The sequence below is a fragment of the Lepisma saccharinum genome, chromosome 8, assembly GCF_977018435.1.
Source record: "Lepisma saccharinum chromosome 8, izLepSacc3.1, whole genome shotgun sequence".
In the NCBI taxonomy this organism is placed as follows: Eukaryota; Metazoa; Arthropoda; class Insecta; order Zygentoma; family Lepismatidae; genus Lepisma; species Lepisma saccharinum.
The window spans coordinates 26,069,377-26,081,747 of NC_139236.1; the positions used below are offsets into that span (position 1 = coordinate 26,069,377).

The following is a 12,371-nucleotide window of genomic DNA, read 5'->3' on the forward strand; positions in this document are numbered from 1 at the left end:
GAGGTTTTCAAGCTTTGTGATTTGGTGCTGGACACTGACAAGTGTGTCTACAATACCGGGCAGGCGAGTTTCTTGTACATTTGCCAAATCACTTTGCACTGCTGCTATTGTACCTTCAAGATGGGTTATGGTACTTTGAATTTTTCCAAAATCTTCATATGTTACAAGTTGCAGCTTGATGTTTGCAACACTCCGAGTTATTGCATTCAAAGCATCAGAAGATGGCAAATTGTTCATAAAATTTTCAAGTGTCTCAATTTTTTCTTTAACCTCGGCTATGGCATTGTGCAGAGGATCCAGATTAGGTATTTGGAGTGATTGAATCTGTTCCTTTAGAGTGGAAATCACCAGATCAAAATCTTCTTGTGATTTTATGCTTTTGACAATTGTTTGGAGCTGTGCCTGGATATTATTTATCTGCTCTTCCAATTGTTGTTTCAATTGCTCAGAATTGGTGGCCTGGGTCTTAAATTTGGCTTGAAGAGCTGCTACAGCTTCTTCTAAACTTTGAAAATTATCTAATGTTGCCAAATCAGTATATTTCTGAAGCAGCACTTTGAGTTCTGAGTCAATTTTAAGAAGAGGGTCCATGCATTGTGATTGCAAATTTGTAATTTCTAGTTGAAGACTGGCATTGAGTGTGGTTTGTAAAGCTTGTAAATCACTTCTTAATTTCTTGACTCTGACATCAAGCATAAGAATCTCATCACTGTGATCTTCATGTCTTGTATGGCCAAAAATATCATTAGGCATTTTTTGTTTTAGTGGTTATTTATTATAGAGTATCTGATTCTTAATTCTATAAAAAAGGGTATAAGCTTGTCATATGATCCAGGGACCTCAATATATAAGCAGTCACCAGCAGAAACAGTATATACAGTGCCAGAAATCATGTTTGAGTGCTTAATTCTGTAAATATTTCTCCCTATTGAAATCTTGACATCACCCTCAGGGGTTGTAATAAATTGCAATTGCCCACCTACAGGTAATTGGTAATGATTTAAATTATTGTTAAATATGTACAATGTTTTACCTGTTTCATCATCAACATCTGTAAGTATGCTGTTCAGATGAATAATTAACAAGCCACTCAGTTTAGACAGCATATCAGAAGAGGGTTGTGGTGTTGGCAGGTCCATAATAGCCTGTTTTTTGAACCCAAATAAGTTCATAGGCATGTTTATTTATTTCAAATCATGCTCTGTAATTGGGCATTGATTCCCATTTTTCAAATCACAATGCCCCCATGGTAGAGTATGTATGCCACATGATAAAATGCATCTCTTATCATCATGTGGGTCCAGAGCCACTTTTCTTACAATATTTGAAGTCAAGAAGTGATCCTCACTCTGAATTCTATTTTCTGATGTTTTGATTGAACTCTGGGATTTGAGGCAATTTTTATAATCTTCAAATACAAGATCTTTGTCAACAGTCACTCTGCCAATACCCTTGGCTTTTTTGACAACAGCACTACATGTTTTAAAAGTGTACATCTTGGCACTTAACCCAGCAAATTCCACAATAACATCACCAAGTGTCTCATCTTTTAACTTGCCAGGCACCTTTTTGTTGTGGGGTTGAATTATTGTATGTTCACTGGTATCAAAGTATTGAAGCAATTCAGGCTGGGACATATCTTGATAAACATCTTCTGTTTGAATATTAAGAATAAAACTATCCGTGTCCATGTACATCAATTTTACACGATCACCATAACAAGGTTTCAACACATCATAATACAATGTTAACATATGTAATTTGGACGATTCCAATATTGCAGCCCCTTCATAAATAGGTTTATCAAACTTAATTTTTGTTTTCTTCATGTTGAAAAGTGCCATGTGCTCATCATAAATTCTTCTGTAATTGAAGTTGGGCTTTGCAACCAATTTTTTGCTCAGGCTGGGGTCAGTAATTATTTTAACATCGGTATGTTTTCTGACATTTTCAATAGTTTTGCCATACACAGAATTAACCATCAATTTAAACAAGCTCTTATCAAATTGGCTCTTTGCAGATGTTCGAAGCTCTGTATTTGTATCAATGTATGGCTTCAACCATCTTGAGTGCCTGAACCTCAAAACTTTGCCAACTTTGGTCACTTGAACACCATGTTTCATCAGGAACTGGAGGTTTTTGTAATATATGACATAATCCTGTTTCGGCTCCAGAGTCATCATGAGCTTCTTCTGTTTAGAGCCAGGTGAGCACTGAACCTCGGGAATTGGGGGCAGATCAGAAAATTTATTGTGCAAATCATCAGGAATTGTCAGATCAACCTCTAAGAAGAGGCCATAATTACTGTCATCAAAGTTCTGAAGATCCTCAATATTGAAATCTTCAACCCATTCAAGCCCTGAATATGGCAGTTTTTGCATCATGGCATGACCATAGAGGCTGTTTGCATCTACATACACTATATAATTTGATGGCCGTGCTGGATCATAATCAGGCATATATTTGTTATTTGCTCTGGCATATCTCTGAGAACATTGCACCATCCCTCCTCTTATACCTTTCTCCATAAACAGATACTTATCTTGATCTCGGATCAGATCCAATTGCATTTTAGTGTTCAAAAACATTGCATCCCATGCTAGGCTCGGGGCACTGAAAAAATATATTGGATCCAGTCTATAATTTTGCATAGAAGATTTTCTGAATGCCTGTATTATATCAGCTAAGAGGGTCACATCAAGTTTCAAATATGCCATGTGATAATCACCAAATGTCTGGCATTTTAAATTGTTCCACATCAATTGGGCATGGCGATAATCATCATCAGTGATTCCAGATCCTCTGATTTTGCTGTAAAACTCTTGTTGTGGTGGCAGAGAACACTCATCAAATTTAGAAAAATCTGTAACATAGTCATATGGATATACACCCTTCCGCCTAATTAATTTCAGGTCCTGATTTGGAAACATGGCACTTGTGATTTTGAATTGATCATCAGGTAATTGATTTGCCAGTGTAGCCAGGCCAGCAGATAAAAATCTGTAAGAATCAAGAAATCTTATGTGAATAGGAACACCATTAACTTTAATTATCTTGCTAATAGATATATATTTCTCATCATTTTCAGCTAAAATATTTAAATTCTGCTTGTCAAACCCCCCGTACCTGATCAAATGATGGAAATCATAATTGGATGCTCCATGGAAAAATACGGGGATACATCTTGATCTCTTGATCTGAATATTACAGCTATTACACAGGGCCATTTTAAATTTACCATCTGTATGAGAATGGTGATGAACCTTGATATTTGCATCTGAAAATTCACAATCACATACCGGGCATTTTTCTGCATTGTTGAAATCTTCAATCTGTTTCTCTGTTAAAGGCAGCATAGGCTTTGATTTTAATAAGATGTTGGATGCTATGTCACGGCTCTCATTTTCTATTCTATGTTTAAATTCTTTGATGGCATTTGGTCCCATGTATAAGTGTGGCTCACTAGCTACACCATCCCGTATAACTATATAACAAAAGCTGGAAGGTTCATGTAGCTGGTATGGTGTAGTTGAAGATTCTTCAGGATCTGGATTGCAGAATGCAAGAGGTTTGAGATTCGATTCAAAATCACAGACAATATATGCTGGGTGTTCCAACAAGGCTTCAAACTTTTTGAATTTGCAATTTTCACTTGGATTGGGCATCACCATATGAACAGGTTTATGGTTGCCACAGTATTTCAGATGCTCAATTAACTTGTTTTTAGCAATTTCTACATTCTCTTCCCGAACCCCTTTCACCATTTTTCTACCATCAAATACACTTAAACATCTTCTGCACAACTTAAATATTGTATGAGTTTTGTCTAGTTGTGTTCTCACTAAAGCTTCAAGACTGTGTATCAGAGTGTAATGATATGTGCCATCCCCTTCAATTAAGAGCAGATCAATCGGAACAGCAGAATCATCATCAAATGTACTGATTCTGAGAGGATCTATCAAGCAATTGCCACGGCCAGTGGAACAAGTAAATACATTAATAGATAATTGTTTGCCATTGATATGCTTGGCTCTTTTTTCAAATTTATCAATATTCTGAACAGACATTGGATATTCCAAACCCTCCATTGCATCATCAAAATCATGTTCATGTTGTTTGTAATAAGTTATTCTCTCAGGATTCCTTGAAACTGGATACAAAGCAGCTACAATACACCACAAAAAGCATTTCTGGTCATTATTTTTTATATTAACCACGGCTGTTTTGTTTTTGATATTGGCAGGTAATGGCACATAAGTGGAACCTTGTAATGGGCTGAATTCAGAAATATTAACATATAACTTGTGCGGAGAGCCGCATAGGCTCCATCCGGACTCTTTTGCCGCAAATTCAGAGTGTTTAATATTCAGTTGATCTATCAACCTGCTTATTATTCTGTCCGAATTTGCATTTGAATATACCGGTACAGTTTCTGTTATGTGGGGCTGTGTAAATTTTGTGCCATTTGGTTTCTTATATTGTGTAAACAATTTGAGGGAGAGCTTATAAGAGCCATTTTGTGCATTTAGAATTGCCTGCAGATCAGAATTTACACTGTTCAAAAAATTCTCAATGCCACATCTTGGCTCTGATACAAACCGATAATCCCTAAGTTGGGCATTAAAACTGCTACGGATAGGTTCATAGCGTGGCTGCTTTGCTGCTCTGGCATTAAGAGGTGCTTCGTGCTTTCTTTTCAGACCAGATGTGGATGGTTGTGTTGATGACTGTACAGAGCAAGTATTTTTATGTTTATATATGAAGTATTGCATGCTGTATTTTCTATTGCATTTGGGGCAAATTTTTGTGGGAGTTCTGCATTTGTCCGGGTTACAAATTTTTTGGTGCTTGGCCCAATTAGGGCTGGATATATTCTTATTGCATTGATTACAATATTTTTGACTTGGCATTTTTGTTGTTGTTTATTATATACAATTTCCTGGGATTCAAATCAAAACTCTATGCTGGATAAAAATATCAGCTGGGTTCAGCACTGTGCTTTGTGTGTGTGTGTGTGTGTGTGTATGTGTGTATACACTTAATATTTTTGGCTTTGGTATTTATATACAATTTCTTGGGGTTCAAATCAAAACTCTATGCTGGATAAAAATATCAGTTGGGTTCAGTGCAGACAAAAAAAAACTGCATAGCTCTATGTCAATTAGTTCTTGAGATTTTGTATTTAGGAACCACTTTGGCCCCCCCTGCCAAAAATTGGCTTTTATTGCATCAGTGTATATTGTCTCTATGACCTTACTTGGGTTATTCCGCCAAATTATATGCTTCAAGTCTCCTATACTTTGGTGGAGCCTGTTCAGGTTCTGCCCCCCACTTGTGCGTTCCACTGCCGATCCAGCAATGGTGAAGAATCTGCACTGTGCCCTGGCTTATATAGATTTACAGAGCCAATAGAAACACTGCTTAGAAGACAGAATAGAAGACCATTTAATCAATTAATATTGCACAACATGATGCAATGAAAATGGACCGGGAAGTAAATATGTATGGATGTGGGTGGGTGGGTGTGGGGGTGGGTAGGGGGTGCATTCAGAAACATGAGCTCTTCTCTAATATTTTTTGCTGAAGTATTTTCTTCTGAGCGTACATCCCATTTTTCTGCTGAGCGTACATGCAATCCATACCGCAGCGCCATGCCGCGGGACTCTCTGGAACTGGCCGTGCCGCAGCTCCTCGGTGCGAGAATCTGAGAAACTGCCCCGAGTATTGATCCGTGCAGAGGAACTGGCCGGCTTTTTTTCAGCGGCCTTCAGAGGTGCTGACCTAACACAAATACCTGCACAGACATGCATGTCTCAGAAGGCACTGACCTAATACCCTAATGGACAGATATAGGCCTGACTCTAAATATGAATAGATTACAACAAACAAGCTGGATGTAACAAATATGAGATTTTGTATAAAAAAATGCAAAATATCCCAGTTTCAATTCAATCCATTTATCTGAATCGAAGAAACCAACAATTCACATATCCCCATATCATTGTATGCTTGCCCTATTAGTACCTCTTTTGCTGTCGTGCAATTTTACAATTTTCTTGAAGAGGCCTAATAGAACAAGATACGGCGGTATGAGAAATATGTGAATTAAAGATATTTTAGTAATATACGACGTCTTAAGAAAGGCATATTTGGCTCCAAAGTACTTTGTCTAATGCTTACTACCATTCCCTATTACTGGCAAAAAGAGTTAAAAATATTGACATATTGAAAAAAATTGACTTGTTCCCAAGTGTTCACCGAGTTCAGACATTTGCACATAGATGGCCCTGTTGTTGTTGCTTTGGAATATCTCTAAAACAGGCAAATTTTGTTTACTGTTTTCTACAATTGGCAATACTGACATGTATTACACACCAGATGAATTCAAGACACAGAGACCCATGTTTGTAATCAACACTTCAAAAAGAAAACAAGTTGTGGTGAATGACAGAACAAACATTAAAATTATCTGTGAATTCCATGAGGCATTACCTGATGACACCATATGTAGTGTTATTCTCATAGGTGAAAAATCATATGTTTATGATGTAAGAAATGAGAGAGTCACAGAGCAATTCTAGAAGAATTGCATTATTTTAATATTAAATATGCAAGTTGAGCCTGGTGCCCAATTGAACTTAAACCGGAAGTAAATATGTATGGGTGTGTGTGTAGGTGGCTCTTATAAGCAGCTTGGCCTAGTTTTAAGTGTGGCCAAGAGGGGCATATTTTTGACAGGTTTATGGACAACAATCTCACAGAAGTGCCTTTTGTAAGTATAGACAAATCAATCTGAGGGGTTTCATACTTTCTGAGAAATTCCCGAGGGTATTTTTACAAAAATCTTGGATTAGACGGGGTGCTACACTTGAGCAAAAAGCTCATATGGGCATGTTGAGCCTGTTTTAAGTGTAAGCAAATCTGCTTGAGGGGGGTTCATACTTTCTGGCACTGGTTGTACCTCAAACCCCACTACTTATAATACATTATTTGTGGTATTAATTATTGTTTTGTTACATTTTGCTAAAATGTTGTGTTGAATTAATATGGTGTATAATTAATTTTCATCGCATTATTACTAATATGAAATTACGCTGTAAAAATTCATGTAAATTTTGAAGATGACAAAAGGAAAAAAAACAAATGAATGTAGATAAATAAGTGATTAATATATGGAGATTTTTAATAGTGACTTCCGAGTTTCATTGAAGTTATCAAAAAAAGCAGATATTCATACTACCATAAGACCAGAATGGAGAAATGCACTCGGTCAATAATAAGACAATAGTGTTTCGAAGAAAATGGACATTAGTAATCGATATTATTGACAAACGAAATAGCAGGATGATTCCTTGAAGTTTTAGCAAAAGGGCTCTCTTCAATAGTTTGGCGACCCAGATATGGATGTTTTTTTGAAAACTTTGCGATTGGTATTGTAAAAGAGGGTTACTGCGTTACACTTAATTTTTCTTCGGGAAAGAGATGCTTAACTAAACTTGTGGTTTGCATAGCCATCGGAAGTCATGTTATCGTTAGAAGTTATCGTACAATGTATAATATTCTACTAATAAAATGGAACAAACACCCTGTCTGTTAATTTACAGAAAAACGAGACGCAATTTATTTAAAGCCTTTTCACTTTAAAGTAAAATTAAATGTTTTATCATGCATAAAGATAGATAATTATTATGAATTGCAACAGTGTGCACCATATGGGTTTTTAATAACTATGACTTCAAAATTACATTAATTATATTCACTGTAATGGCAGTCAATACTTTTGAAACGGTCATTGTCATTTATTTACGGTAGTTTGATGGCATCGAAAATTGTCTGTCTAACACCGTCATTTCTGCCGTCAACTTTTCAGAATGTTGCTGAAGTATTTACTGTTTCCACTATGTCATGTTTAGTACTGCATAGCTACTCGCATGTGAGTGTGGCACACTGAACTCCACGCCTTGCACTGTACACACTATACAAAAAGTTGACACACATGTATATAGTGTGTGTAAAACCTTTATTTGCATACGCTACAGTATAATAGAATATAATATTTGGCCTGAATACTTTCGGAGAAAAAAAGATCCAAATTTCATGCAAAAATACATTTTACGTTTCAAATAAAATATTTTTGAGAGAGAAATTTAAAATACGAATATAAAAATCTCTAAACATGAAATGTAACAATGGTCTAGTAAAATAATAAATATAATGTTGCAATGTATAATACTCATAGGAAAATATATAGACAAAAAAACTGGCAGATTAGCTCTCTACAAATCTAAATCTCCTAAATCGTGTCTCCCCATTTCGCCGAATCCCCTTTCGCGAATGGCCCAGAGGCGCATTATATCAGATTTCACACCTAAGTAAAATTTTCGACGAATTTCACCGAATATTTTGAAGGGAGAAAACTTTCCCTCCACAGGGCAATTTCAGGAGGTCCTTTGTAAGTTCTAAACATGGCGGTAAAATTGTGGTATTCGAAGGGTTTGTGTATCGCATTTCTAAATGAGTAGAGGACAGATCTTATTAGAAGTGTAGGAGTGGTTGTAAGGCATCAGTTGTTCTTCATAATGAAGAATGTGTGTCTATAGCTGAAATACATACACACGAACCGGAAGTAGCGACAGAATAAATAAGAGAGAGAGTGCATAAACAACCGTTGGAACCCGTTTACTTTTTGTATTATTCTTATTGCAGAATTATTATTTGTTAGTTATTCGCTTTCTCTCCGTATATGTTATCGTGTTTATGGGTGTCAGGTGTGCTCCCGCGTGCTTTGAAATTAAGAAATTAATGTTGTTTTCTGTTTACAAAGACTTATAAATTCCTTTTTTAATTATTTACAGGAATGAGCTTGCGAGGGGTCAATTATCATTGGAGACAGCCAGTGTATTGGCAAAGTGCAAACCGACTGAAACCGTCCTTGATTTCGAACTAGCAGCTTTGAACACTGTACGAAGCGTCTTTCCGGGCATCATCATCCGAGGATGCCTGTTTCATTTTACTCAGTGTATATGGACGAATATTTAAGCATTGAGATTGGCAAAACTTTACAAGGAAGATGAGAGTGTCAGGTTATGAATTCGGCGGTCTGCAGCCCTGCTCCTACCACCTCGTCCCGGTGGAAAATATAGAGGACGTGTTCCTCTTCCTGCAAGATGAAGCTCCGGAGGTGCCCAACAGGTATTCTTTCCGTAACTACATGGTGGAAACTTGGGTCGACGACACATGTGCATGTAGTCGGAAGTAGACATATATACAGGGTGACTGGTAATTAGATGTATTCCCTGAAAGGGGTTAAAGTAGAGACAATTTGCAATAAATTTGACCATATGATACCCCGTCCGAAAATTAGTAGTTTTCGAGATAATCGAATTTCAATTGTTTTTGAAAAAAATGACAATTTTCCACATAAAAAGATGAATTGAGAAAAAACTGCTCATTGTATGGAACTTATTTCAGCGTTTTCTGATAGCTAACAAATAAGTGGTTCGTTTTAAAAAAAAAGTTTTTTCCAAATAACAATCACATGTAAGTAACGGGTGGGTCTAAACTTACAAGTGATGATAAAAAAATGCACTCTTAGTTTACTTGGCAACGTATTAATAACAAAAATGGTATGACACGAAGCGTACAAATTACTTAATTGTACATCTTGTGACATCTGCTATCCAACAAGGTACAAATGTTGCTAACATTTACATTTGTGTACAAGAAATAATAGTTCATTCATCTTCATGTGAATGGAATCAATGAACAATACAATTAAAGAACATTACACGTCTTTCTCAAAGTGGGCACCTCCGTTACAAATGCAGGCACGCAGGTTTTTACGGGTCATTTGGTCTCTTAACTCGTGATGTGATGGTGGCCTTGACGTGTTGACCAGCTGTTAAGATCCACTCCCTGAGCTCTTCTTGCGAGTTTACCGGTGCCTTGTCATGTGACTCCAAATGTAAAAGTCGCAAGGCGTCAAATCGATCGGGGTATCGAGCAGGGCAGTCATCATGCTGATAAATCATGTCACGTCTTGTAGCTAGAGGCACATCCTCCAACAACATTGCCATCCCGTTCCGCAAAAAATGTTCATAAGTGATGCCATTTAAGATTTGGGGCAGAAAAAATGGCTTGATGAAATGATTGTTGATTACGCCCATCCATACTTCTGCCTGGGCGTGCGACAGTGGCTGGATGAAAATTACCCAAAGAAATGGATTGGCCGAGGCGGACCGATTCCCTGGCCGGCTCGATCTCCTGATTTGACGCCTTGCGACTTTTACATTTGGAGTCACATGACAAGACACCGGTAAACTCGCAAGAAGAGCTCAGGGAGAGGATCTTAACAGCTGGTCAATACGTCAAGGCCACCATCACATCACAAGTTAAGAGACCAAATGACCCGTAAAAACCTGCGTGCCTGCATTCGTAACGGAGGTGCCCACTTTGAGAAAGACGTGTAATGTTCTTTAATTGTATTGTTCATTGATTCCATTCACATGAAGATGAATGAACTATTATTTCTTGTACACAAATGTGAATGTTAGCAACATTTGTACCTTGTTGGATAGCAGATGTCACAAGATGTACAATTAAGTAATTTGTACGCTTCGTGTCATACCATTTTTGTTATTAATACGTTGCCAAGTAAACTAAGAGTGCATTTTTTTATCATCACTTGTAAGTTTAGACCCACCCGTTACTTACATGTGATTGTTATTTGGGAAAAACTTTTTTTTAAAACGAACCACTTATTTGTTAGCTATCAGAAAATGCTGGAATAAGTTCCATACAATGAGCAGTTTTTTCTCAATTCATCTTTTTATGTGGAAAATTGTCATTTTTTTCAAAAACAATTGAAATTCGATTATCTCGAAAACTACTAATTTTCGGACGGGGTATCATATGGTCAAATTTATTGCAAATTGTCTCTACTTTAACCCCTTTCAGGGAATACATCTAATTACCAGTCACCCTGTATATCAATTTAAGAGATTTTTAAGCATTTAAAAATAATTGAAGAATATTTAAAACTAATTTCCAATTGTATATAGAATCAGAAATATTGTAGTAATAAGTGGTACGCCAAATTTTCGTGTTATTGTTTGGGCAGTTCATGGTTCTCCATTCATATATAGTTGTTTTTTTCGGTGATACGTCGAACCATTTCAATAATGATGAGGAAAGAATAACGGATTATGTGGAGGGATGGCATCCAGGAGGCTATAGAGACAACATTCGAACGTTTACGAATTCATCACTCTTTTGAAAGCGCTGCAAAGCGAGACCATGTTGGAAGCTGCTAATGGACCGAATCGACGGAGGTTTTTATTTCACTTCAGTTCCTGAAATTTACCGGCAGAGGGAAAATTCCCTCGACTCAGAATATTCAGCGAAAGGGGATTTGGCAAAATGGGAATTCTCATTTCGACGAAAGTTTGTCTCTAAAGCATTCGTCGAAAGGGGATTCAGCGAAATGGGAGGTAACCCCTTGAATTACTACAGCCATATTTTATGAACTCTTGACAGAAATTTATAAGCTAGAACTTTCATTTTTTATTTCTTTTTAAAAATGTAGTGTCAATGACATCAACTGTCAGTCGTTCTAATTAAATATCAATACTTCGAAGTGAAAATTTGCAACAAAAGAAATGTGAAATATCATTTTATGAATTGGAAACTTTCGTAAATTCTGTTGTGTGCCCAATTTAGGCACGGAGATAAGCTATAGTCCGTGATAGGTAATTCAATTCATTTCCCTCTAAGACTTTTGATGTGGAAGTGTTCACCTGACCATCAGAGCTAGTTACTTGCTTCAGGGAAGCTTTCCGATAGGTTGTTTTTTCTTGGCGCGCTTTCGAAGAGGAAAGAGTAATACGTTAAAGAAAAGTGCAAACTACACGGGGAAGATAACCTGGAACCTATAAGCATTGACATTTGCGTAATAGCATTACGAAGATTCATTTGAACATGTCGGATTCATCGTCAAAAGTACCATAAATAATCATGTAACCTATTGTAAAAGGTTGATAGAATTAGGAATTATGGAAATGCTCACCGATTGCATTGCGATGACGTATATTGCGTAGGCAATGTCGAGGAGAGTTGTCGAGATATGCGAGAAGATCCATGGGATCAAAAGCATTGCTATATTCTGGAAAGAAAAAGAAGACATCATTAAGTTACACACATGCACTAATGTTTCACTACTATAATCAATATTGTAACTACTTATTACACAATGTAAGTAAAATGTGGGGTGTCACTAGGAATGAGGGTGGATTAAAATCATGATTTTTATATTTAAAAAATAATTTCTGATGAATTTTTAAAATTTAAATCCGACTTTCTGTATTTAAATAGAT

General features: G+C 36.7%; 1 protein-coding gene across 1 annotated transcript in view; it reads right to left on the reverse strand.

The window, feature by feature from the left end:
• LOC145991713 (uncharacterized) overlaps positions 1-12,371 on the reverse strand; it is a 659,814-nt gene that overhangs the window by 148,452 nt on the left and 498,991 nt on the right. Inside the window, exon 4 of the mRNA XM_083127771.1 lies at positions 12,065-12,160. Coding sequence (XP_082983897.1) covers positions 12,065-12,160 — 96 coding nt within the window. The remainder of the gene's footprint in view (positions 1-12,064; positions 12,161-12,371) is intronic.